Raw genomic sequence first — 24,200 nt, 5'->3', positions numbered from 1 at the left:
CCATCTTAGCCGGAGTGGGATGGGTCATGTATGGCTATAATCCCAGCTCTGGGGAAGCACAGTGGCCGGCAGTGGTGTGTGCTTGTCATCCCCAGGGATACCAAGAGGCACAAATAGGAGGGCTGCAGGACAGGCTAGCCTGGGCATAAAACCAGGCCCTACTACAAAAATAACCAACGGTGCCAGGCACCAACAGCACATGCCTGCAATCCTAGCTAGTCAGGAGGCTGAGATCTGAGGAATGCGGTGCAAAGCCAGTCTGGGTAAGGAAATCGGTGAAATTTTTATCTCCAATTAACCAACACAAAGCCTGAAGTATAGCTGTGGGTCAAGTGGTAGAGAACAAAATCACAGGGATGGAGTCCAGGCCTGGGAAGGTGGCTCAGTGGTAGAGGGCTTGCCTTGCATGCATGAGGCCCTGGGTTTGATTCCTCAGTACCACATAAGCAGAAAAAGTTGGAAGTGGCGCTGTGGCTGAGGTGGTAGAGCGCTAGCTTTGAGCTGAAGAGCTGAGGGACAGCGCCCAGGCCCAGAGTTCAGGCCCCACGACCAACCAAAAAAAAAAAAAACCCAAAACCCCATGACAGGCAGACAGGAACACAGGCACGTGCGCACATGTGGGAGCACGCACACACCAAGCATTGCTTTTACACCTGACGCTAACAGGCAACTACTGCTGTATGGTTCACACTAGGCATATTCTATGAACATCCTGGCATAACTGGCTATTTTAGGCACTTTAGCAAACCTAACTTGGTAAAGGGGTAAAAGGTTATCCTGTTAGCAAAAGTGATCTTTTACATATACCGGAGGTGAGAGTATACCAAAAACTACTAACAATTAATCTGGAAAACTTTCAAAGTAAAAAATAGTTGATAGCTTCACATTGTTTTATAAGGCTTCTGTAATTATGAGTCTAAGGTTAACTGATAGAAACAACTTGTAAGTGGCAAATGGTGGCACATGCCTATAATTCTAGCACTAGAGAGGCTGAAGAAGGAGAAATTTTAGTTCAAAGCCATCCTGGCTATATATGAAGATCCTGTCTCAAATAAACTACTCCAAAAGAAGCAAACTAAAATTATAACTTTCCTTAGAACTGAAGACTTATGCAAATTATTAGTCATTCAACCTCAAAGACTTTGAAATATATAAATGTACAGCAACTGCTAAATGGTTGATTAGTGTCAATTTACCATTTCTTGAGCAACATCTTCTGGCACATCTCTCTCCAAGTCAAAGGAGAATTCAATAGCTTCATTGTCTTTGTACTTCCCCTTTAATTTCTTAATATCTTCAATACGCAGCCATAACTTAATAGCTATCTTTTCTCCATCGTCTTCTTCAGCTAATTCTACCCGTACCCCTGTTTCCTCCTGGAAGAAGGCATGGTTCAAAAGATCTTTGATGGAATATCTTCCAAAGAGAGAGAAGAGAAACACAGTATCAGTACTATGAAAAGAAAATTTTCGCCAGGTGCCGGTGGCTCATGCCTGTAATCCTAGCTACTCAGGAGGCTGAGATCTGAGGTTCATGGTTCAAAGCCAGCCTGGGCAGGAAAAGCCGTGAAACTCTTATCTCCAATAAACTACCAGAAAACCAGAAGTGGCACTGTGGCAAGTGGTAGAGGGCTAGCCTCGAGCTGAGGGACAGCGCCCAGGCCCAGAGTTCAATCCCCATGACTGTCCAGAGAGAGAGAGAGAGAGCGAGAGAGAGCGAGAGAGAGCAAGAGAGAGCAAGAGAGAGAGAGAGAGAGAAGAAATGATAATTTTATTTGAGAAAGGGCCTCACTATGCTGCCAGTGTGGCCTCAAACTCCTGAGCTCAGGCAATCCTCCTGCCTCAGCCTCGCAAGTGCTAGAACTATAGGCATTCATCATGGCACCTTGAACAAAGAACTTTCAAATGTATCTGGTTGTTAATTATATAAGACTGTATAAGATAAGGAAAAGCCTGTAACTCATTTGTCTAGACATTAGTCTATTTGAACATGATTTGAACAGTCATACTCCTAAGTTATTCAATGACATAATCCATTTTATGAGTAAGAGGTAATAGTAATAATTTTAAAATCAAATAATACAATCTCATTAGGGCTATGACAAGGGATGCATAAAATTTCAAAGTATCAAAGTACCACTGAACCCTTTATACAGCATTTTTTAACTAGCAACAACAACAAATACCCAAGGAGCTATCCCCTTGTCATTATGAAATAAAGGCTCAAAGAGGTTAAGAGTCTCACTCATAGGTTTAAAGCTGTCATTGATGTAATCAAAAATAGACGTGAGCCGATGCTGCTGGCTCACGCCTATAATCCTATCTACTTAGGAGGCTGAGATCTGAGGATCGAGGTTCAAATTCAAAGCCAGCCCGGGCAGGAAAGGCCATGAGACTCAAAGCCAGCCCGGGCAGGAAAGGCCATGAGACTCTTATCTCCAATAAACCACTAGAAAACCAGAAGTGGCTGCTGTGTCTCAGGCAGTAGAGCACTTGCCTTGAGCTCAAGAGCACAGGGACAGCACTCAGGCCCAGAGTTCAAACCCCACAACCGCCAAAAAAAAGAAAAAGGAGATATGAAAAGAAGGTACTAGGCAAGCACAAGATATAATGCGGGAAAAATCTACAAAATAAACTTTTCCCTAGCTTCCCACCTTCTCCTAGAGAGATCTCTATTTACCTCTATAAATCTTTTCAATTTGTGGACAAGGCAAGAAAGGCTATTGTATAACACCTTTCTTTAGACAAAATAGTTTCAAAATACCAGTAATCTACTAAACTGTTCCATCCAGAAAACAAAGAATAATATAAATCCCCCAAAACAAATATTCCTTTGTTTGCAGTAAAAGGAATTTTTACTTTTTTAAGGACGCAGTGTATATAAAAACAGAAACTCAAACTACCTAGTGAAGTGTTGTTACGATCATGATATTAAGCTCTTCCAAATAACAAAGTCATGAAAAGAATATGAGACTAGGGCTATGAAGATAGCAATTCTTTAATTTGGTTGATATACCTGGCTGCTCTCGTTTTTCAGGGGTAGATTATAGTCAATTTACAATTTCTATTTGTATTAGGCTGGATACTTTTTCTTTTTTGGCCAGAAGCAGGGATGGTGAAGGCAGATTATTTTTCAAAACCAGATTTTGGACCCTTGCCCTGCCTTACGGGAGATGAGTCAGCTCTATGGCAGATCAGATTCTGGCCACTCCTGTTAGTGCCAGTGTCTGAGCCAGATCTCCTCCCAAGCCTCGGGTGAAGTCTTCTCTTTTTACTCAAAGGACTTTTGCTGTTTTGCTCTTCTTCAGTTTTGGAGTAAGAACAGGAAACCAAGGCCTATAAAGCGGCTCTCACGGAAGCTTCATTTAAGGTGGTTCTGGCTTACCTCAACCCGCTAAGCCTCACTTCTACAATGGTAGGGGCTCCACGGTGCGAGCAGAAACATAGGCATCAGTCTGTGCAGAATGAGCACTGCACTTGGCAGGCATCAGTCTGGGCAGAATGAGCACTGCACTTGGCAGGCACCAGTCTGTGCAGAATGAGCACTGCACTTGGCAGGCATCAGTCTGGGCAGAATGAGCACTGCACTTGGCAGGCACCAGTCTGTGCAGAATGAGCACTGCACTTGGCAGGCATCAGTCTGGGCAGAATGAGCACTGCACTTGGCAGGCACTAGTCTGTGCAGAATGAGCACTGCACTTGGCAGGCACCAGTCTGGGCAGAATGAGCACTGCACTTGGCAGGCACCAGTCTGTGCAGAATGAGCACTGCACTTGGCAGGCACCAGTCTGTGCAGAATGAGCACTGCACTTGGCAGGCATCAGTCTGTGCAGAATGAGCACTGCACTTGGCAGGCACCAGTCTGTGCAGAATGAACACTGCACTTGGCAGGCATCAATATGTGCAGAATGAAAACTGCACTTAGCAGGGAATTTGTGTTTAAGCCAAAACACCGGACAACTCACCTTTCATCTTTGTTTTGTCTTATGCAACCTTCAATGATTTCTTTCACTTCAGGAATTGCTACTTTGTCAAAACTTGCCGGCTTCACCCCCTGAAAACCAGAAATTTAGGCACAGAACAGATTAATAAGGCTGGAAATGTGGCTTAGTGATAGAGTGCTTGCATAGCAAGCATGAAGCTCTGGATTCAATTCCTTTTTACTACATAAATAGAAAAGGCTAGAGAAGAGGGGCTGGGAAGGTGGCTCAGTGGTAGAGCGCTTGCCTTGCATGCATGACGCCCTGGGTTCAATTCCTCAGCACCACATAAACAAACAAACAAACAAAAAAAACAACCAGAAGTGGCTCTGTGGCTCAAGTGGTAGAGCGCTAGCCTTGAGCTCAAGAGCTGAGGGACAGCTCCCAGGCCCAGAGTTCAGACCCCATGACCTGACCCCCCCCCCCAAAAAAAAAAGGCTAGAGAAGAGGTGCTGTGGCTCAAGTGGTAGATGCTAGCTTGGAGCAAAAAGCTCAGGGACAGTGCTCAGGCCCTAAGTTCAAGCCCCAGGACTAGCAAAAAAAAAAAAAGAGTAAGAAACACTTTGACATGGTCACTCACTCCTATATATGGCAAGAAGAAAACTGGCTTCTTCCAGACAAAGGAAGTTATTGGTTAACCAGAAAGCCACACGTTCTAATCTGCTAGAAAATGTTTTGTTTAACCCAGCACGCTAGTACTTGACTTACATCAACAGCTACTTGAACCAAATCCACCTATGGGTATGAATGAGCAGGGCTTCACAGGCAACAAGTGGTTATAGTATCTTACAATACTTCAACTAGAATAAGACTTAGGGGCTGGACCTGGCTCACCAGGATGACTAAACCAAATTGTCCTGTGCACAGGAAACACATCCAATGTGGAGTGATACATTGTACTTGACTCGCACAAAAGATAAACTTAAGGAAAAGATTAGCACCATCTGATATAATACTAACTAGAACATCACAGTAATCATTTAGAGTCTTCATGAAGTGCAAATTCTTGGAACATAAAACTTGCAGCAAGCCAGGCACCAGTGGCTCACACCTATAATACTAGCTACTCAGGAGACTGACATTTATTTATTTATTTTTTTGGAGGGGCCAGTCGTGGGGCTTGAACTCTGAGCCTGGGCACTGTACCCTCAGCTCTTCAGGTAGCATTCTACCACTTGAGCCACAGCGCCACTTCTGGCTTTTTCTGCTTATGTGGTGCTGAGGAATCGAACCAACCCAGGGCCTCATGTATGCAAGGCAAGCACTCTACCACTAAGCCACCTTCCCAGCCCCATTCTTTTGTTGTTGTTGTTTTGTTGTCGGTCATGCGTTTTTTGGTTTTTTACCCATTGCTGGAAGCTCTTGTTTTGGTTTGTCCTGGGGCTTGAACTCTGGGTCTGGGCACTGTCCCTCAGCTCTTCAGCTCAAGGCTAGCGCTCTACCACTCGAGCCACAATGCCACTTCCGGCTTTTTCTGTTTATGTGGTGCTAAGGAATTGAACCCAGGGCCCCATACATAGAGGCAAGCATTCTACCACTGAGCCACCTTCCCAGCTAGAAGGCTAAGAGCTGAGGATCACAGTTCAAAGTCAGCCATGGCAGGAAAGTCCATGAGAATCTTATCTCCAATAAACCACTCAGAAAACCGGAAGTGGAACAGTGGCTCAAGTGCTAGAGCTCTCGCCTTGAGCTGAAGAGCAGAGGGACAGTGCCCAGATCCAGAGTTCAACCCCCATCACAAAAAAAGCCAGAAGTAGAGCTGTGGCTCAAAGTGGTAGAGCACTAGCCTTGAGTTCAAGCCCCAGGACAAACCAAAACAAGAGCTTCCAGCAATGGGTAGAAAACATAAAAAGGATGTGGGAACCAAATGCTATCATCTGAGAGGTAAGTAGATGGAAGATAATTCCTATCTAATGACTCATGGATTAAAATAAAAAAAGTCTGATTCTTAATTCCCATCTAGTAAAACATGGATTAAAACAGAAAAGTCACATTCCTAATTCCCACCTAGTGACACTGAATACAAGAGTTCAAGGGGCTGGGAAGGTGGCTCAGTGGTAGAGCACTTGCCTTGCATGCCTGAGGCCCTGGGTTCGATTCCTCAGCACCACATAAGAAAAAAGAAAAAAGCCGGAAGTGACACTGTGGCTCAAGTGGTAGAGCGCTAGCCTTGAGCTGAAGAGCTGAGGGACAGCGCCCAGGCCCAGAGTTCAGGCCCCACGACCGGACCCCCCCCAAAAAAAAAAAAAAATTCACCCAGATCCTGATTATCAAAGAAAATTCCTTAAAGAAGAACATATCGATGTGCATGAACATACATACAATCTGGAGTGACCCACCGAAAAGTCACCTGGGACATAAACCAGAAAGAAAAAGGTCATTTTTTTACATCATCATCATAATCACAGGCTTCCAAATAATGACAACAAAATGATTTAATGGTAAAAATATCACCTTACTCCTCTTTTTTTTTTTTTGGGAGGTCCGGTCGTGGGGCCTGAACTCTGAGCCTGGGCGCTGTCCCTCAGCTCTTCAGCTCAAAGCTAGCGCTCTACCACTTGAGCCACAGCACCACTTCCGGCTTTTTTTCTTTTTTGCTTATGTGGTGCTGAGGAATCGAACCCAGGGCCTCAGGCATGCAGGGCAAGCGTTGTACCACTGAGCCACCTTCCCAGTCCCACTCCTCTTTTCTTATATGTTTTTTATTGTAAAAATACTGTACAGAGGAGTTACAGTTACATGAGCAAAGTAATGAATACATTTCCTATCAAGCATTGCTACCTCCTCCCCTTTGTTTTTCCTCTAACCTTACTCCTCTTTACTTTGATATATACCTGAACAAAGATGAAGGTCAATTTCAAGAGCCCCACAATCCTCCAAGTTCCATCCCTTACCCTACTTCTAACCTAGCCACTTAAAGCAAATCATTACCCACTCTTCTGAATAAAGTGAAAAATGCAAAACCAGACAGATCAGCTGGCCGGCTCTAACTCGTGCTGAGGAAAACTAATCTTCACTTAGAAAGGCAGGGCACACAGCTCTGTCATTAACTCCCTCAGAGCCAGCAGCTCCTGGTGTACCTGGCTTTTCTTTCCTTTTTTTTTTTTTTTTTTCTTTTGCCAGTCATGGGGCTTGAACTCTGTGCCTGGGTGTCCCTGAGCTCTTCAGCTCAAGGCTAGTACTCTACCACTTGAGCCACAGTGCCACTTCCAGCTTTTTTCTTTTTGCTTATGTGGTGCTGAGGAATCGAACCCAGGGCCTCATGCATGCAAGGCAAGCGCTCTACCACTGAGCCACCTTCCCAGCCCCCGTACCTGGCTTTTCCAATTCCAGGGTTTCTGGGGTGCCTACAGCATATCAAGACTTGGTGTGTTTATCAAACAGGTTGCTTTCGTTGACCTACAAAATCCATGTGCACACATTTCATAGACTTTGATTTCTTTGCCAACTAATTGAAGTGAATCATAATACAGAATTCTCTGGTTTAATCTCCAAGTTTCTGCTTCTTAAAGGCTTCAGTTTCAAATGCGTTAGGATAAGATTTAGATCAATTTCAAAGTATCTCTCTGTTTCTCCCTCCTTACTTCCTCCCTCTCTTCTCTCTCTCCAGGGTCTCTGTGAAACCCTGGCTGGCCACACACTCACTATCTACCCAAGTGCTGGAACAGTGGGCTTATAACAACATCACGCCCCCTAATCATCAAACCTTTCCTAACCACTTAGAATTGACAAACAGCGACCGCCCCTCCATCCCGGCCAAAAAAAGGCATTCTAAAGTTAACTACTTCAGTACTTTTACCAAAACTCTCTATACATATTATCAAAAAAGCAAGTTCTAACACACCTTTTACATAGACCAGAAATTCTTACCTACCTCATGTACATCTCTTTGCAGGCAACAGCAGCAATGAGAATTTACAATGACAAATACTGAGCAAAAATCTTTCCTTGTGAAATCCATCAGGAAAGACCATAAATAGACTCCCAATTCAATAAAAAATAAGGGAAAATAAAAACTCCGTAGAGCAGCTCAGCCTACAGCATGAGCAGGCATGGCCCTGCATTAGGAGGCACGGGCCCCATGCTGACCCAGCTCTTCCGCCAGCTCGCTCCTGTCAGGCAACAACTGTGGCTTTGTGTCGGCTCTGTGGACAACACTCCACTCGGAAAGGCAGAGACACTACCCCGTCTGGCTCCTTCTGCTTCCCCTGCCAGGCAAAGGCAAAGGCAGACTTCCCTTTCCTCAAAGCTCCACCTCCTGCTTCACTCATGACAGCACGTCCCGCCTCAGTCCTGCCTGGCGCATTACCTGAAACCCCTTTACTAAAACACCCCGAGCCCAAATCAGATTCAACTGTGGTTTTTGGTTCTGAAGTGGGGATCGAATCCAATAACGTGTGATTTCAGAACACGTAGCCAAAAGAACACCCGGCAGCCCTTATAATGCTCTGGTTGAGTTCTCACTTCACTCTATGATATACTAGTTAGTGTGAGCTGAACTCAACTCAAACTCATTTTACAAGGGTGAAATTCAACTGCCTTCTACTCTCTCGGAGTGTGTGTTTATATTAAAGTGCAAAGAAAACGTCATTTTCCTTTACCTTCTAAGAAAAACCTTCACATGCAAAAGCACATTTCAGTTTTCCAGGTAGATCCCATGGACCCAAATGCTTGTTAGGCAAGCATTCTACCTCGAGACACACATCTTTCTGTTTTATTTTTCTTCCCCGGTAGGATCTCCCTGGCACCTTGACCCTCCTCCATCTGCCTGAGTTTCTGGGATTACAGGCTTAGGCCATAAGGCTTCTCCTACACTTCTCCCTTGGTGTGATCCAGAACAGAACCTGTACTGAGAGACATCTAAGATGTCTCTTCTCCCAGATCATTTAAGAACTTCTATGAGGGCTGGGAAGGTGGCTCAGTGGTAGGGTGCTTGCCTTGCATGCATGAGGCCCTGGGTTCCATTCCTTGGCACCACATAAGCAGAAAAAGCCAGATGTGGCACTGTGGCTCAAGTTAGAGTGCTCGCCTTGAGCTGAAGAGCTGAGGGACAGCGCCCAGAAGGGCCCACGACCGACAAAAAAACAAACAACAACAAAAAAAAGAACTACTATGATTGTCGATGAGTTCTTGAAGATAAATGCTACAAAAACAGCTGGCAAACAGTTCTGCTATTGGTATTCTTATTTCTCCTATAGCCAAACATCTCTGTCCAGGAAAATAAGATTTTTACTGGCTTGCTAGCTCTCAAAATCACATTACAAGTGGAGAGTGAATAAGGGTGCTCACTGGACACCCACTATGTTGAAAATGAACTGTACAAATTGTGGGTGGGGATGAGAGAGAAAAACTGGGAGAGAATGAGGAAAGAGGCGACCATGACCAAAAGGAAATGGACTCTTTACCTGACTTACGTAAACTGTAACACTCTGTACATCCCTTTGTAATAACAATACACAAAAACATAACCTTGTATTCTCAGCCCCCTCTCATTTGAGATGTGCCTCCTTGGTTCAACCCTCTCTAGAACAGGACGCCACACCACGGGTGGCCCACCCAGCTGACACTTAACTGTGAGTGCCAGTCATCTGACATCACATTATTGTAAGTGATTATTTCCACATCTCCAAGACAGATGCAGGAATACATGTTTAGAAAGACTTAAATAAGACTTGAAAGGAGACAACTGTGGCCCATGTCAAAGTCAGAATCCATCTGTGTCTTCAGCTGGTGATTACTAAATGGGTGTTGGGCATCTACTACTCCACACTGCATCACCCTTACAACCCACAATGCCACCAACAGGGGTACGGGTCTAATTACTGGTACAGCCAAAGTGAGAATCCAGATTTCCTGGTGACTGAGTCAATGTTGTTTCTAGCTCATGCTTCTGTGCTTCTTCATGTCCTTAACATGGAATGGAAAACCTCACTCCATGACTCCCTCCATCTCTACCCATCTCCCCAGAGTCCAAACTAGGTACCTCTTCAATGAATAAATACTTTTAATACCCTTATTTCCAAGACACCAGAACCTTTAGTGTGTCCGGAAAACTGGTCACCTGTTGAGTGAGTCCTGGAGCCTTGTTCCTACTGGCAGTATGCCTTTACTGCCCTCCAGTCAAGCAGATGTGCATTTCAACTGGCAAAAGACTCTACTCTCTCTCTTTTTTTAGCCAGTTAAGTGGTAGGCTTCTTTTGGGTTTACCTCAAGTTATGCAACAGTCTACCATGGAGGGCAGCAATTACAAAGATTCTGTGAATCTTTTAATACTTAGCACAGGAATTACTTCCAAGACACCAGAATATTCAGTCAAGTTGGAATATAAAATGCAATATAAAAAAATACCTTTCTATGTTACTCTCTAAGTTTTTATTCTATTATCTATTGCCTGATGAATCACTGACCAAAATTTGGGACTGATAAAATGAGCTGTCCTGAAGAATTCTAAAGAACGTCACAATTGTTCTATAGCATTTCTATTATTAGAGAGGATGCCCAAACCGTCACCTTCAACCTTAAGTCACAGTAGGGCGGCCCGTGCCTCTGCGACTGACTCAGACCCCAGAAGCCACGGGCAAGATGGCGTGTAAGGTCCCTTAATCTTCAAACACTATCTGCCAGGATTGTCTCACTTCTTTCTGTTAAACAAACAGTAATTATAATTTGTTATATAAGAACAAAAAGGAATTTTACCCTAAGGACTTGAATCCAGTTTTCCCCAGATAGAGGGTTCAATTTTTGTACTCCAAAGGTGAATCAAATCAGTAACAAAGTCAAATTACACAAACAAAGTAATTAAAATCCCCATTATTTCTAACTTGGTTGTTACGGGGCTGGATTTGGCCAGATTCTTACTGACACGAACCATTAGTTTACAGGAATCTGAACATACCATATGACCCCACTGGAAAATACCCTGCCTAATTGAGCTACCTCTATCAAAGGAAACAAGTATGTCCGGGATCACCCACGGCTCATTGCTCTCGGGATACATGAGAGCTGATGCCTGCCCCAGCCTCGCTCACATAAAAAGTGGATGCCATTTGCATTGCACTTAATAGCAGAAAAAGCTTGTGCTAGGTACACCACTATACCACGTGGACCTTCCCTCCACCAGTCACACAGGTTTCAAGGTCACTAGGCCAAGGAGACAAGTATAGGATGCAGCCATACAGTTTCTCTGTGTGAAATGAAGACCATACAGAATGTATGTTTTGAAATCTTTCTTTCTGGGGTATCTTCTACTTATGTTACACACATTCCCTAACTGTTTTCCTTCAAAGTTTTCCTTGTAAAAAAAGAACAAGCCAGGCACCAGTGGCCTGTCACCCTAGCTACTCAGGAGCCTGAGATCCAAGGATGGCAGTTCATAGCTAGTCCGGGCAGGAAAGTCCTTGAGACTCTTATCTCTAATTAACCACCAGAAAATGGGAAGTGGTGCTGAGGATCTATTGGTAGAGCACTAGCCCTGGACTGAAGAGCTCAGGGACTGCACTCAGGCCCAGAGTTAAAAAAAAGGAAGAACAAAAAATAAAAAACTTTAAAGTCCAGCGGGCGCTGGTGGCTCACGCCTGTAATCCTAGCTACTCAGGAGGCTGAGATCTGAGGATCTTGGTTCAAAGCCAGCCCGGGCAGGAAAGTCCCTGAGACTCTTATCTCCAATAAACTACTAGAAAACTGGAAGTGGTATTGTATCTCAAGTGGTAGAACACTCGCCTTGAGTTGAAGAGCACAGGGACAGCGCGCAAGCCCAGAGTTCAAGCCCCATGGCCGACCAAAGAAAAAACAAAAACAAGAAAAGTTAAAGTTTATGTTAGTGTTACGTTAAAAAAAAATCTGTTTTTTAACTCTATTCTCTCTCTTGCATGTCCTTAGGCAAATGTCACTCAAAAGAACAGAACAAAAGACAACATAATTTCACTACTAAATATATCCTCCTAACAATGGTAATTTCTACCAACAAGAATTAGCCAATAAGCCGGGCACAAGTGGCTCAGGCCTGTAACCCCAGATATTCAGGAGTCTGGGACCTGAGGATATCTGTTGAAAGCCAGCCCCAGTAGGAAAGTCTGTGAGACTCTGATCTCTAATGAACCACTGAAAAAGCTGAAAGTGGAGCTGTGGCTCAAGTGGCAGACTTTGAGCAAAAAGGTCATGGACAGCACCCAGGCCCTACGGTCAAGCTCCAGTACTAGAACAAGGGGGGGTGGGAAGGGGATGAAGAAAATAGTAACTCACTTACAACCCACTATGCTAATATTTAAATTAATACTTAATGTTATATTGAGATAAGCTCAAAAGGGTAGATATAGTATATTTTTGCTAGATCTAAAAGTCATACTTCAAGGACACGAATATACATAGACCCTTGTATATATAATTATATAAGTGTACAAACAAAGCATGGTCTTAAGGGGAAATGTAGGAAGGGGAAGCAAACAGAAAGGGGAAAATATAGAAATACACTGTAACTGGGCTGGGAAGGTGGCTCAGTGGTAGAGCGCTTGCCTTGCATGCCTGAGGCCCTGGGTTCGATTCCTCAGCACCACATAAGCAAAAAGAAAAAAAGCTGGGAGTGGTGCTGTGGCTCAAGTGGTAGAACACTAGCCTTGAGCTGAAGAGCTGAGGGGCAGCGCCCAGGCTCAGAGTTCAGGCCCCACGACTAGACCCCCCCCCCCAAAAAAAAAAAAAAAAGAAAAAGAAATACACTCTAACTGTATGTGAAACACAGCATAAAGAATCCCAGTGATCGAAAGGAATTGAGGTAGGGGAAGCAAGGAGAACAGGCTTTGTGGCAGGGGTGAGCACGAGTGGGAAGGGGTTGGGCTCACAGGGAGAGTGAATGAAGACGCAGAGTCCAAGTAGGTAGCTTTTGTGTATGCACACAGAACAATGACCTAGAGGCTGAGACCAGAAGATCCACATGACTCTTATATCCAATTAACCAGGAAAAACCAGAAGTAGAACAAACAGCCAAACAAGGGCTGAGATGGGCTCTAGAGGTAATGTGCCTGCCATGCCAGTGTGAAGTCCTGCGGACAGGTGGGCTCCTCTTCACACTCCCATGACAGCTGCCCTCCCCTCCCCACACCTGACCCAGCATGCTCTCCATGACTGTCTTCCTTTGCAGTTCCAGGGAGACTTACACTGGTCACGCGGCGGTAGATCTGCGCTGCGTTCTGGCACTCCGAGTACGGGTATTCAGAGGTGGCCATCTCAAGCATGCACATCCCAAAAGCATAAACATCAACGGACTCGTCATATTTCTCCTCATACATTTCAGGAGCCATGAACTCTGGAGTACCTTAAATTAAGAAAATTAAGTGTGAGCACACAAGTTGCAGATGTTACTACAGGGGACAAGCAAAGAGCTGACTTCAGGGTGACGAAATCAGAAAGGGTAAAAGCAAGAAGGAAAACAAAAAATGACCTTACTTCAGCCTGTCCCATTATGTATCTAATAGATCTATCTTTCATGCTAAGACCTTTGTAAGAAATTGAAAAAGGGTCAGATTATTTACACACTCTTTAAAAGAAACTCCCTCCCATTAGTTATATGTCAAAGCAGAGATCTGGCTGAGATAAATGAAAATCCCATCTCTGTATAAAGTGACAGATTAACGGGGTGCAGTGGAACATCCCAGCTCTTGGAAGGCTAAGGTAGAAAAATCCTGAGTTCAAGACCAGCTTGAGACCCAGTCTCAAGAAATAAAACAAGCAGCTGGTTTAAGAAAATTAAACACTTGTCTGCCCTCTAGTGTATGGTAGTTGTAAGACAAATATAGTTAACTTGCTCATAATAGTCCATCTGATTCTCAGCTCTCAGCTTCTTGAATACCTAGGATTACAGGTTATGAGCCACTGGGGCCCAGCTCCTGTGTGTTTTAAAGATAATAATATAACCGCCTATAAGGCCACTCATTGGAGCCTCTTTATAAACTCACCATCCCTCACTGAAGATACAAGAACTTTAGTGAGGAAGATTTTGTAGAACACGAACATAAACACAAACACGGGAAAACACATACACATACACATATACACACACACACAACTCAAAGGGTATATCATCCCACAAGCCTAGCATTTACAATGCTTCCAAATGGTTAAGACTCTAAACCTCAAATTACTCTAAAAACAAGTTTAGTCAATTTGACAAAGAAAATCAAAACTCTAAGATGCCACAGATAATCAAAGAAGTGTTTTCTGTAAAGATGGGAAAATAAAATTCAACTTCAAATACTTTTTTTCACTGTTCTTGTTAGTGTTTTATTAGTATTTTAATACTCGTTGTATAATAAATTACACACATAATGAAATTTCCAAGGATAATACTGTTTCACAGATTTTTATATTTACTGGTGTTCTATGGCTTTTCTATTAATATACTTAGGATTCTAGCCCATTTAACAAATAATGGATCTGGGCCCAGTGGCTCACACTTGTAATCCTAGCTATTAAGGAGATTAATTAAGCCAGCCCTGGCGAAAAAGTCCCTGTGAGACTTATCTCCAACTATTAAAAAACCAAAGTGGTGCTGTGACTCAAACTGGTAGAGTGTTAGCATTCAGGTCCTGAGTTCAGGCCCCACAACTGACAATAATAATAACAACAACAATAAAACAGGGTTTGTTAGGTGCTGTTCTATCGCTTCAGAGAGACAGGAGAGTGAAGATTTCAGGTTTTTAAATTGCAATAGCCACTAGAGGCGAGGAAAACTTATCACAGCAGACATTCCTTTCTCTGGCTCTGACTAGCATAATGAAGTCTGAGTGGTTCCTGCCTCCTTCTTCCCATCACAGATGCTCACTAACTACTAGGTTCTACATCAAGAGGGAACGATGTCCGGAGACAATCTGGTTGTAGCCATCAGGGGCTGAGGACAAAGGGTATGCTTCAGGTGCTGAATGCTGCTAAGTAACCCCAGGATGTACAAGCCAGCCCTTCCCAGGTGTCCACTCCAAAATGTCCAGGGGAATAAAACTGAGAAGTATGCTTTAGATACATCACTTTGAAGGGTGTGAATAAGGAAAAAAAAAGTTGTTAGAATTAGCTTTTCAGAATGAACTGTCATCTGTATATTCAAACAGTTTTAAACAGGCATTTTTGAAGATATATCTAGTGGGCATTTAAAAAAGCTATATATAAATTCCATTTTCAAGTGAAGGAAGTGATACGTAAAGAACCTTATATCATGGGCTGGGAAGGTGGCTCAGTGGTAGAGCGCTTGCCTTGCATGAATGAGACCCTGGGTTCCATTCCTCAGCACCATACAAGCAGAAAAAGCCGGAAGTGGCACCGTAGCTCAAGTGGTAGAGTGCTAGCCTTGAGCTGAAGAGTTCAGGGACAGCGCCCAGGCCCAGAGTTCAGGCCCCACGACCAACCAAAAAAAAAAAAAAAAAAGAAGAAGCTCACATCATATAAGCAGAATTCAGCACCAGGGGGTCAAGCTATAAAGTTCTTCCTTTCTATTCTATTCTTCCAACTTTTCCTGCTTGTGTGGTGCTGAGGAATTGAACCCAGGGCCTCATGCTTGCAAGGCAAGCGCTGTATTACCACTCAGCCACCTCCCAGACCTCAAGCTATAAATTTCTGAACATTAGTTTTACGTCCAAAATTCTGTCAGGATCAGGTTTCTGAATACAAGTAACATCAGAAGGCCAGCCAGGCTCCGGGACGTACTGGAAACCTACCTATCACGCTCTTGGCAAAAGAAGCCCGCTTCAGGGTCGCCAGGCCCAGGTCTCCGATCTTCACGGAGCCGGTAGGACCTGTGATAAAGATGTTGTCACACTTAAGGTCTCGGTGAATAATAGGTGGCGTGCGAGTGTGTAGAAACTGAAGTCCTTTTAGGATCTGCCGACACCAGCTTCTTAAGACTTTGATCTTCATCACTTTAAACCTCTTCAGGTACCTGCGAGAGGCAAAGAACACCAAAAGGCTATCACTGATAGCACTGCTGCTTTGAAGAATTCCACTGAATTCTAGAGTACCAGAAAAGAGAATATGAAGTTGAGGGATACTTTTTGGTAAGGTTAAAAGGGCTTATTCAAAGACAAAGTCATCTCCATACTTTTTCCTCTGAACAGTTACGGTATTAGGTAACCAGCTTTTCCTTTAAAAACTAGGTGGTCAAGTTGGCAATATCATTAGCAGGATCCAAACATTACAGAAAAATATTTAATTTGCAATTGGTAAGAAAGTCTGAGAACAAAGCACAAAAGGAATTCCTTAAAATTAGTTCTGAAGTGATTGTATTCCATTACTACGGGAGATCAGGTGTTTAAGGCCAGCATGGGGTTTACACATTGCATTCAGGGCTAGCTTGGGCTACATAGTGAGACCCTTTCTTTCAAAAGGGAAATGGGAAGTAAGTCCACTAAATCCAAAAGAAAACTCACAGTGAAATCCCAGCTACTCAAGAGGCCAAGACTCAGAGGATTACAGTGCAAGGCTGCATGAGCAAAAAAAAATAAATAAATAATCCCCATCTCAACAAAATAAGCTGGGCATGGTGTATGTAATAGACCTGCAATCCCAGCTCTGCTGATGGGAGGAATGGAAAAACCATGGTCTGAGAACAACCAGAGGCAAAAATGAAAGACTCTATCTAAAACAAAAAACAAAAACCACTAAAATTGGCTGGGCGTAGGTGTCCAACATCTATAATTCTAACTACTCAGAAGGCTAAGATATGAGGTTCCTTGTTCAAAGGAATCCCAGGCAGGAAAGTACTGTGAGATTTTTATCTCCAATGAATTACCAAAAAGCTGAAAATGGTGACATGGCTCAAAGTGGTAGCTTGAGCACAAAAGCTCAGGGACAGCTCCCAAGTCCTGAGTTCGAGCCCCAGACAGACAGACAGACAGAGACAGACAGACACACACACACACCAAAATAGGACTGGAGGATGGGGTCAAGAGGTGGAGTACTTGCCTAGCAATTGGAAGGCCCTGAGTTCAAACCCTAGTACCACACACACGCACATGCGCACATACACACGCACATGCGCGCGCACGCACACACACAAGGAAATCACAATAAAACCCTATATACTGTATGACTATAATATGTACTAATAAAATACAAAAAATGGAGATTAAAAAAAAGGAACAGAGCAAAGAAAAAAATTGATTAAAAACAGCATTGTGTGTGTGTTTAAAACTTTTTTGGGTACTGTTCCTGGGGCTTGAACTCAGAGCCTGGTTGAGTCCCTGAGCTGCTGTTTGCTCACTGCTAGCTCTCTACCACTTAAACCACAGCTCCATTTGCAGCTTCAAGTCTCACAGACTTTCCTGCCCGGGCTGGCTTCGGAATTGAGATCCCCAGATCTCAGCCTCCTCAGTAGCTAGGGTTCCAGGCGTGAGCCAAAAGCACTCAGCTAATGATTTGTTGATATTCCTAAAAGTCCTTGAGCTCTTGGCCTGTTTGTGATGCAGTCCTCTTCCATCCTTTTGGCTTCAGTGACTTTTCTTTCTCCTTATACACACTTCCATGTATGCTCCCTGCCATCCTTATATTAGCACTATATGGGCTCACATTCTGACTTGTATCTTTAGCTGCTTTCACAGATAGTATCTTTACTGGTGTAATTTACCAGTATAAATTTCTATTATACAGCCATCTGCATGTGCCAGCAAAGAAGGAAAAAGAACTAGGAACACCAGTAGCATTCATTTAGAGAGGCAAGTGGGGTAGAAAGGACAGGAATTTGTTTTTCTTGACATCTTTGCTCTCATCTTTGGTCTTAGGGAGAGAGGCCAAACTCCCTGTACTTGTCACTGCTTGGGCCACAGTTTTCCCTCTCGGGGGATAATTCAGGATTGGACACCGGCCAAGTTCCAATTCTTCTCTCTGTGGCTTCTCGGGCCTTCATCCTTACCTGGACAGTAACACGTCCCCACTTCCTTCACACTGCCTGGTCTGCAATCCCGGGACTAGGAAAGGATGGGCTCCTGTTTCAGCTTTAGCTCTGTGAGTTACCTCCTCTTTTATCTTTATCCGAGATGATCCTTTATCGCTGTCACTTGGATAGGTATTGAAACAGTGTCAGGACACTCCACGTGCTAGTGAGCTGGTGGAGGTCAGTTATTCCACAGGGGCTCCACACCCTATGTTACCTAAAATACCCTCTAAACACACTTTTTGTAAACTACCTTTCGTGTAAAAGGGAACTCAAGGTGCATAGAAGTCATGCTCCAGGCCTGTCTGCTTTTGCCGCGAGGGTGCTGCTCTGTCTGGGCTCAGGCTCGGTACAGCTGGGATCACATATGTGCTCCCACACACGCAATTTGTTCTTTGACACAGCTCTCACTAACTTTTTGTCAGACTGGAATGGACCTGTGAACTTCCTATCTCTACCTGCTAGAGAGCTGGTTTTACAGACTTTTAAACAGCACACCATTGCTGAAAGATGCTTACAACCAATGATATATCCAAACCAGAGAAAAGAAACTTAAGATGCAGATACAGAAGCCTGGGTATACTATATCTATTAAGTGTACATCTACAGCTTTCCTTGATTCATTCAAGTATTACCTCAAGTTTTAGTTATAGTGCTGGGCAGAACACAGGTGTGAGAATTACAGAAGTGTGAGTGGCCAGGAGGAAGAAAGGTGTTGCCATAAGCGGGACTGGAGAAGTTAGATAGAAAAATCAGGGTTTGAAGGTGAGAAATAATCTTCAGGTTTTCAACATGCTAGTCAGGAGTGTGAAATGGCGCAGCGCGTGCACGCACACAAACACACAGACACACACACACACACACACACACGTTGCTATATCCAGGAGACAAAATACCTTGCCTAAATACCTAGGGTCAATCAGCTCAATCAGTAATAACCTGGAGAAATGGAGGATGGTATTGTAACACTCTTTAAAAGTTCAGTTCTTGGGCCTGGGAAGGTGGCTCAGTAGTAGAGCACTTGCTTTGCATGCATGAGGTCCTGGGTTCCATTCCTCAGCACCACATAAGCAGAAAAAGCCAGAAGTGGTGCTGTGGCTCAAGTGGTAGAGCGCTACCCTTGAGCTGAAGAGCTGAGGAACAGTGCCCAGGCCCACGACTGACCAAAAAAAAAAGTTCAGTCCTTCCGTAATAACCAATGTATACACCATGTAACTTACAGCTCCTCCCTGTAAAAACAGATACTCTAAAAAACTTGCAACTCCAACTCTTACCTAAAGCTGTTGACAACAGATAACAGGGAATTTCTGCATGTTATCCAGTTCCCTGAAAGGGCGAAAGGTCTAACTATATCAGCTTTGATCTGATGCTATTCGGAACAGGGCTTAAAAGTATTCTCTAGTAATAATCATCAAAGTACAATTTGCAGCCAATATAACAGTTGCAGGTGTAGCAGGTGACAGAAAGAGTAAGGGTTATCAATAAACTGCAATGTCACTTTACTCACTTTAACCACTAGAGGGCTATCTTGCTATCTGATTTCTGGTCTCTTGGCCATCCAATCAGTATTACTTCCACTAACTAGGTTTATTCTACAATACCTTCTCATTTAGAGAGTTATCAATAAATCATTATATCACTAAGCACCGAGGACTTGCGTAGGGAAACACACATCACAATGGCTAGAAAGAGGAGTCCCTCCTCTACGTGCTGGGCAAGAAAGGTGTAACTGGAGGGGCAGGAGTAAGGAATGTGCCCATGTCTCGTAGCTTCCGTATCAAGGATGGACTCACGTTTTAAGGGTACCAGATGTCATGAGCTCCGTTACCAAAACAATGCACTTCTTCCCTTTCACTGTGGATTCCCAGGAATCATAGAACCGGACAATATTGGGATGCTGAAGACCCTTTAACATTTCAGCCTCTTCTTTAAATCTCTGCCTTTCAGACTTAGTTAACTTTCGATCCTAAAATGAAAAATCAAAGATAGAATGTAATAAAAACACAAGCCATAGGATTACAATGCTGAATATTAGCCAGATGTGGTGACAGACCTTTAATCCCAGTATTCCAAGAGTTTGAGATCCTATCTCAAGAAATAAAGTGAACTTCAGTACACATCTTTATAATAACAAAAAATGGCAAAAAAAAAAAAAAACCAAGTGAAATAAATCAAATGTACTACATTGTGATTAATACTATTAAAACAAAACAGAACACCAGAATTTACTGCTAATACTTTGGGTGAATAAAATCGTGCTTGAGATTTTATTAGTATCTTTAATATGAATCTAGACATTATTCTCATTTGGTAAGGTGCAGCTAATATACCATGTACCACTTTTCTTTTTTCTTTTCTTTTGGTAGTACTGAGGTTTGAATTCAGGGCCTTGTGTTTGCTGGGCACACCTCTAGAGCCATACCCCATGGAGATGTTCCTCCCCCGTGCTTCAGTTGTTCTGGTAAGATGTCTAACTTTTGACTCTGCTGGCCTCAAACAATGACCCGCCTATTTATGGCCTCCCTGTACCACCACACCACGCTCATTGATAAGCTCTTGCTTTTTGCCCATGCTGGTCCTTGACTGTAAGCTTCCTGATCTCTGTCTCACAAGTAGCTGAGATTACAGATATGAGCCACTACATCTGGCCCAGAGTTCCCTTTGTAAATATATAGTATCACCAAAAAAGACTGCTGTGAAAATCAAGTTATCCAACTGGTATGCTTCCGTCACACGTTGCAGATGTTTGGTAGTTCGCAGGAATTAAGTAACTTCTAATCTAAAGGCAGAGAAAAAATTATTAGCAGCCATCAAAACTGCTAGCAAACATGAGACTGAACTTGCCAGATACCTTATGTTTTATAGAGTAATATCATTTAAGTTATTTTATTGTAGCAGCCTAAATGGACATAGTGTTGGCTAGCGGGACATGAGGTTACCATTGCCTTACACATCCAGAAGCAACGTCACATCAGACATTAATTTTTTAGTCAGTATTTTTCTTTTATATGGTGCTCATATAAAATCATATTCTACTGCTTCATGTTTAGAATCAGTGTGTTTGAGCCCCTTTTCGCTGCTCTGCTCTCCAAGATTTCCTTTACCTCTTGAGCTTCCCATTTCAGCCTCCCAAACACTGCGACTATAATATTTCATCAACGCCTAACCTGTGTATTTTAAACCAAAATTTCTAAGTATTTTTCCTCAACTCAAGAAAACTCAAACTATTCTCTCTCTGCATACTGCCTCCTCTTATGTTTCATTATCTCCTTTGTAGGATTTATGTGTGGGAATCTGTGTGTACAGGGCCTCACTAGATACTTACTGCTGTTTGTCTTCTAATTTTCTGTTTTTTTTCTCTTTGCAATTTTCTGCACAATGTTCTCAGATCTAACATCCTGTTCACTGATTCGTTTGTTATTTCTAATCTGCTCATTGACCTGTTATCAACTGCTCCAGAAATGAGGGGGATGAACATAAAGCAAGACACTTCCAGCTAACCATGTAAGTCCTCCCATGCATACATTTAGACATACATGAAGAAAATAAAACACAGAGTCAAAAAGACAGGTGTGGTGGTGTGTATCTGTATACCCCAGCACTCAGGTAGCTGAGGCAGCAGAGGCAGGAGGACGAATACTTTGAGACCAGCCTAGGACACATAGTAAGACTTGGTGGCTCACACCTATAATCCTAGCTACTCAGGAGGCTGAAATCTGAGGATCACAGTTCAAAGCCAGCCCTAGCAGAAAAGTCACCATAAAACTCGCACTCAAAAACCAGAAGTGGAGCTGTGGCTCAAAGTGCTCAGGGACAGTGCCCAGGCCCTGAGTTCAAGCCCCACGACCAATAAAAACAAAAACCAGGGCTGGGACTGTGGCTTGGTGGTAAAGTGACTGCCTAGCATGCATGAAGCCCTGGGTTTGATTCCTCAGTACCACATACAAAGAAAAACACAGATGTGGCACTGTGGCTCAAGTGGCAGAGTGCGATCCTTGAGCGAAAGCTCAGGGACAGTGCCCAGGCCTTGAGTTCAAGCCCCAGGACTGGCAAAAACAATAACAACAAAGCTAAACCAGACATGGTGATGCCTGCCTGTACTCAGCATTTAAGAATAGCATCTGTGTTCTCAGATCTAAACTCTTAAAAGATCCTCTTGAGCAGGTAGGGTTCAACAGCAGGAAATGGGGCTTCACTATGTTATCCTGCCTGACCTCAAACTCAAGTATAAACTAGAGCTGATGCAGCAATCCATCCATTCCCTTCCTCCCACACTGAGCGGCTCTGACAGGCTAGCCACGCACTGACCGTCACGTGGCCTCTGATAACACGCCCAGTCAGACTGGGGTGGGAGTGAGACAATCGCGCCCCTCAGTACCATCCAAGTAACAGCACTCGGCACATTACTGATGTCATTTTTTTTCTTGAGAAAACAATGCCAACGTTTGATGCAATTGGTACATTTTCAAGCCCTTGTTTTCAACAAATTATTCCATTAAAAACACTCTCAAACAGACAACCTCTCTCTGCACCTTCATCTTCCAGTGTTTTTAAAGAATCAATCCCATTCTTTGCTATGACTGATTGGCCCCAGAGGAACATTATCCAGATCAATTTTGCAACTGAGACAGTGAAACTGGTTTTCATTAAACTTGAAATTTTGCAAGCTAGAAACTGTATCCCAAAAAGATCATTCCTCAGGTCAATTTCTGTAGTATTTTATTTTTAGCAATATTCAAAGTTTTTTGGCTAAATTAAGACTTTCATATGTTAGGTCTACATATCAAAATAAGGGTGAAATGTCTGCAATTCTCTGATTAAAGTATTTTAAGGTCACTATTGGAGCCCTCCCTCCTTATCACTTTCTGCAGTGCACTGACACAGCAAAGACCTGGACACTCAACCCACCTTCGTATTTTGTTAGTTGACCTTCCTTGCCTGGTCTCCAGGCAGAAAATACAGCAGCTTTCCAATATTCTAAGGATTTTAGTTATTATTTACAAAACTTTCCTTTTATTCTCTTATGGCCTACATGGTATGTATAACACCAACTACAAGACAGGAATATTAGCTACAGGTAATGCTTTCTTCTTTTCTGTGCTGGGTCCCACACTAGCCAGACAAGGGCTCTACCCACTGCAGTGATGCACAGGAAACCGCCAGCACAGGCAGGCAGGCAGGCAGGCGCACGCACACGCGCACACGCGCATACACGCACACACGCACTCACACGGTTAGGTTTCATGGGCCTGAAAAATTATTCATTTAAGAAACAAGAGAGCAAAGGAGGGAAGACTGTAGATATAATACTACCAGCTCATGTTAATATTAAATACTGAACTGGTATTTTTTTTTAGGGTCCTCTCCTTAACCTTATCAGTTTAATCTTTTTTACCCAATTGTGGGGCTTGAACTCAAGGCCTGGGCACTGTCCCTGAGCTTTTCTGCTCAAGGCCAGAGCTCTACCATTTTGAGCCACAGCTCTACTTTCGGTTTTCAAGTGATTAAACTGGCCATAAAGAGTCCCAAGGACGTTCCCAACCAGGCTGGCTTTTAACTGCGATCCTCAGACCTCAGCCTCCTGAGCAGCTAGAATGACAGGTGTGAGCCACCGGTGTCCCGCTCAGTTCAATCTTAATGTTCCCTTCCGTACTCACTTGGGAATTACAAAAAGAAAATGCCCAATTCTGACAGTATGTACAGCCTGCCATAGAAGTTTTCTGGGGGTGGGGAGGAAGTGGTGAACAACCTCACTATACAGCCCAGGGTATATAATGTGTCTAACTAAATTCATCAAGTGAAATCACACACTATCCTCCTTTGGTGTCTAGCTTAGTCTCTTTAGTATAATATCTTCTAGGTTCATGTGTGTCACAGCATGTGATGAAACTGCATTTCTTTTTATGCTTAAATAATACTCCACTGTGCACAAATATTTTTGTTTTCTGTTCGTGATGGCCTCAGTTTATTTCCACCTTTGTGGTCACTGTGAATGATCGCTGCCTTCAGTTCTTGGGGCATATGTAGAAGTGAAATTGCTGTGCTCTGACAATTCCAGGTTCAGCTTTTTGAGGAACCAACATTCCCAATCTTCCATATGTCAGCTGCACTGTTTTACTATGCCAACAGTGCAGAAAGGTTGCTAAATTAGTATTTAAAATTGACAAAACACATCTTTACCAACACTTTTCTTTATATAGTTTTTTTTTTGTTTTGTTTTGTTTTTTTGTCGGTCGTGGGGCTTGAACTCTGGGCCTGGGCGTTGTCCCTCAGCTCTTCAACTCAAGGCGATCGCTCTACCACTTGAGCTACAGC

The 24,200-nt window shown here is 43.4% G+C and overlaps 1 protein-coding gene across 1 annotated transcript in view; it reads right to left on the bottom strand.

Moving 5' to 3' along the window:
* Positions 1-24,200, bottom strand: part of Wnk1 (WNK lysine deficient protein kinase 1) — an 84,620-nt gene that overhangs the window by 38,936 nt on the left and 21,484 nt on the right. Inside the window, 5 exon segments of the mRNA XM_042670133.1 lie at positions 1,197-1,416; positions 3,965-4,053; positions 13,129-13,286; positions 15,676-15,896; positions 19,679-19,851. Of these exon segments, the coding sequence (XP_042526067.1) occupies positions 1,197-1,416; positions 3,965-4,053; positions 13,129-13,286; positions 15,676-15,896; positions 19,679-19,851 (861 nt within the window).

The sequence above is a fragment of the Dipodomys spectabilis genome, unplaced genomic scaffold (assembly GCF_019054845.1).
Source record: "Dipodomys spectabilis isolate Male_0828 unplaced genomic scaffold, ASM1905484v1 ptg000521l, whole genome shotgun sequence".
Taxonomy (NCBI): Eukaryota; Metazoa; Chordata; class Mammalia; order Rodentia; family Heteromyidae; genus Dipodomys; species Dipodomys spectabilis.
Note: the sequence above shows the minus strand (reverse complement) of the source record. Positions and strands in the feature narration are given on the sequence as shown.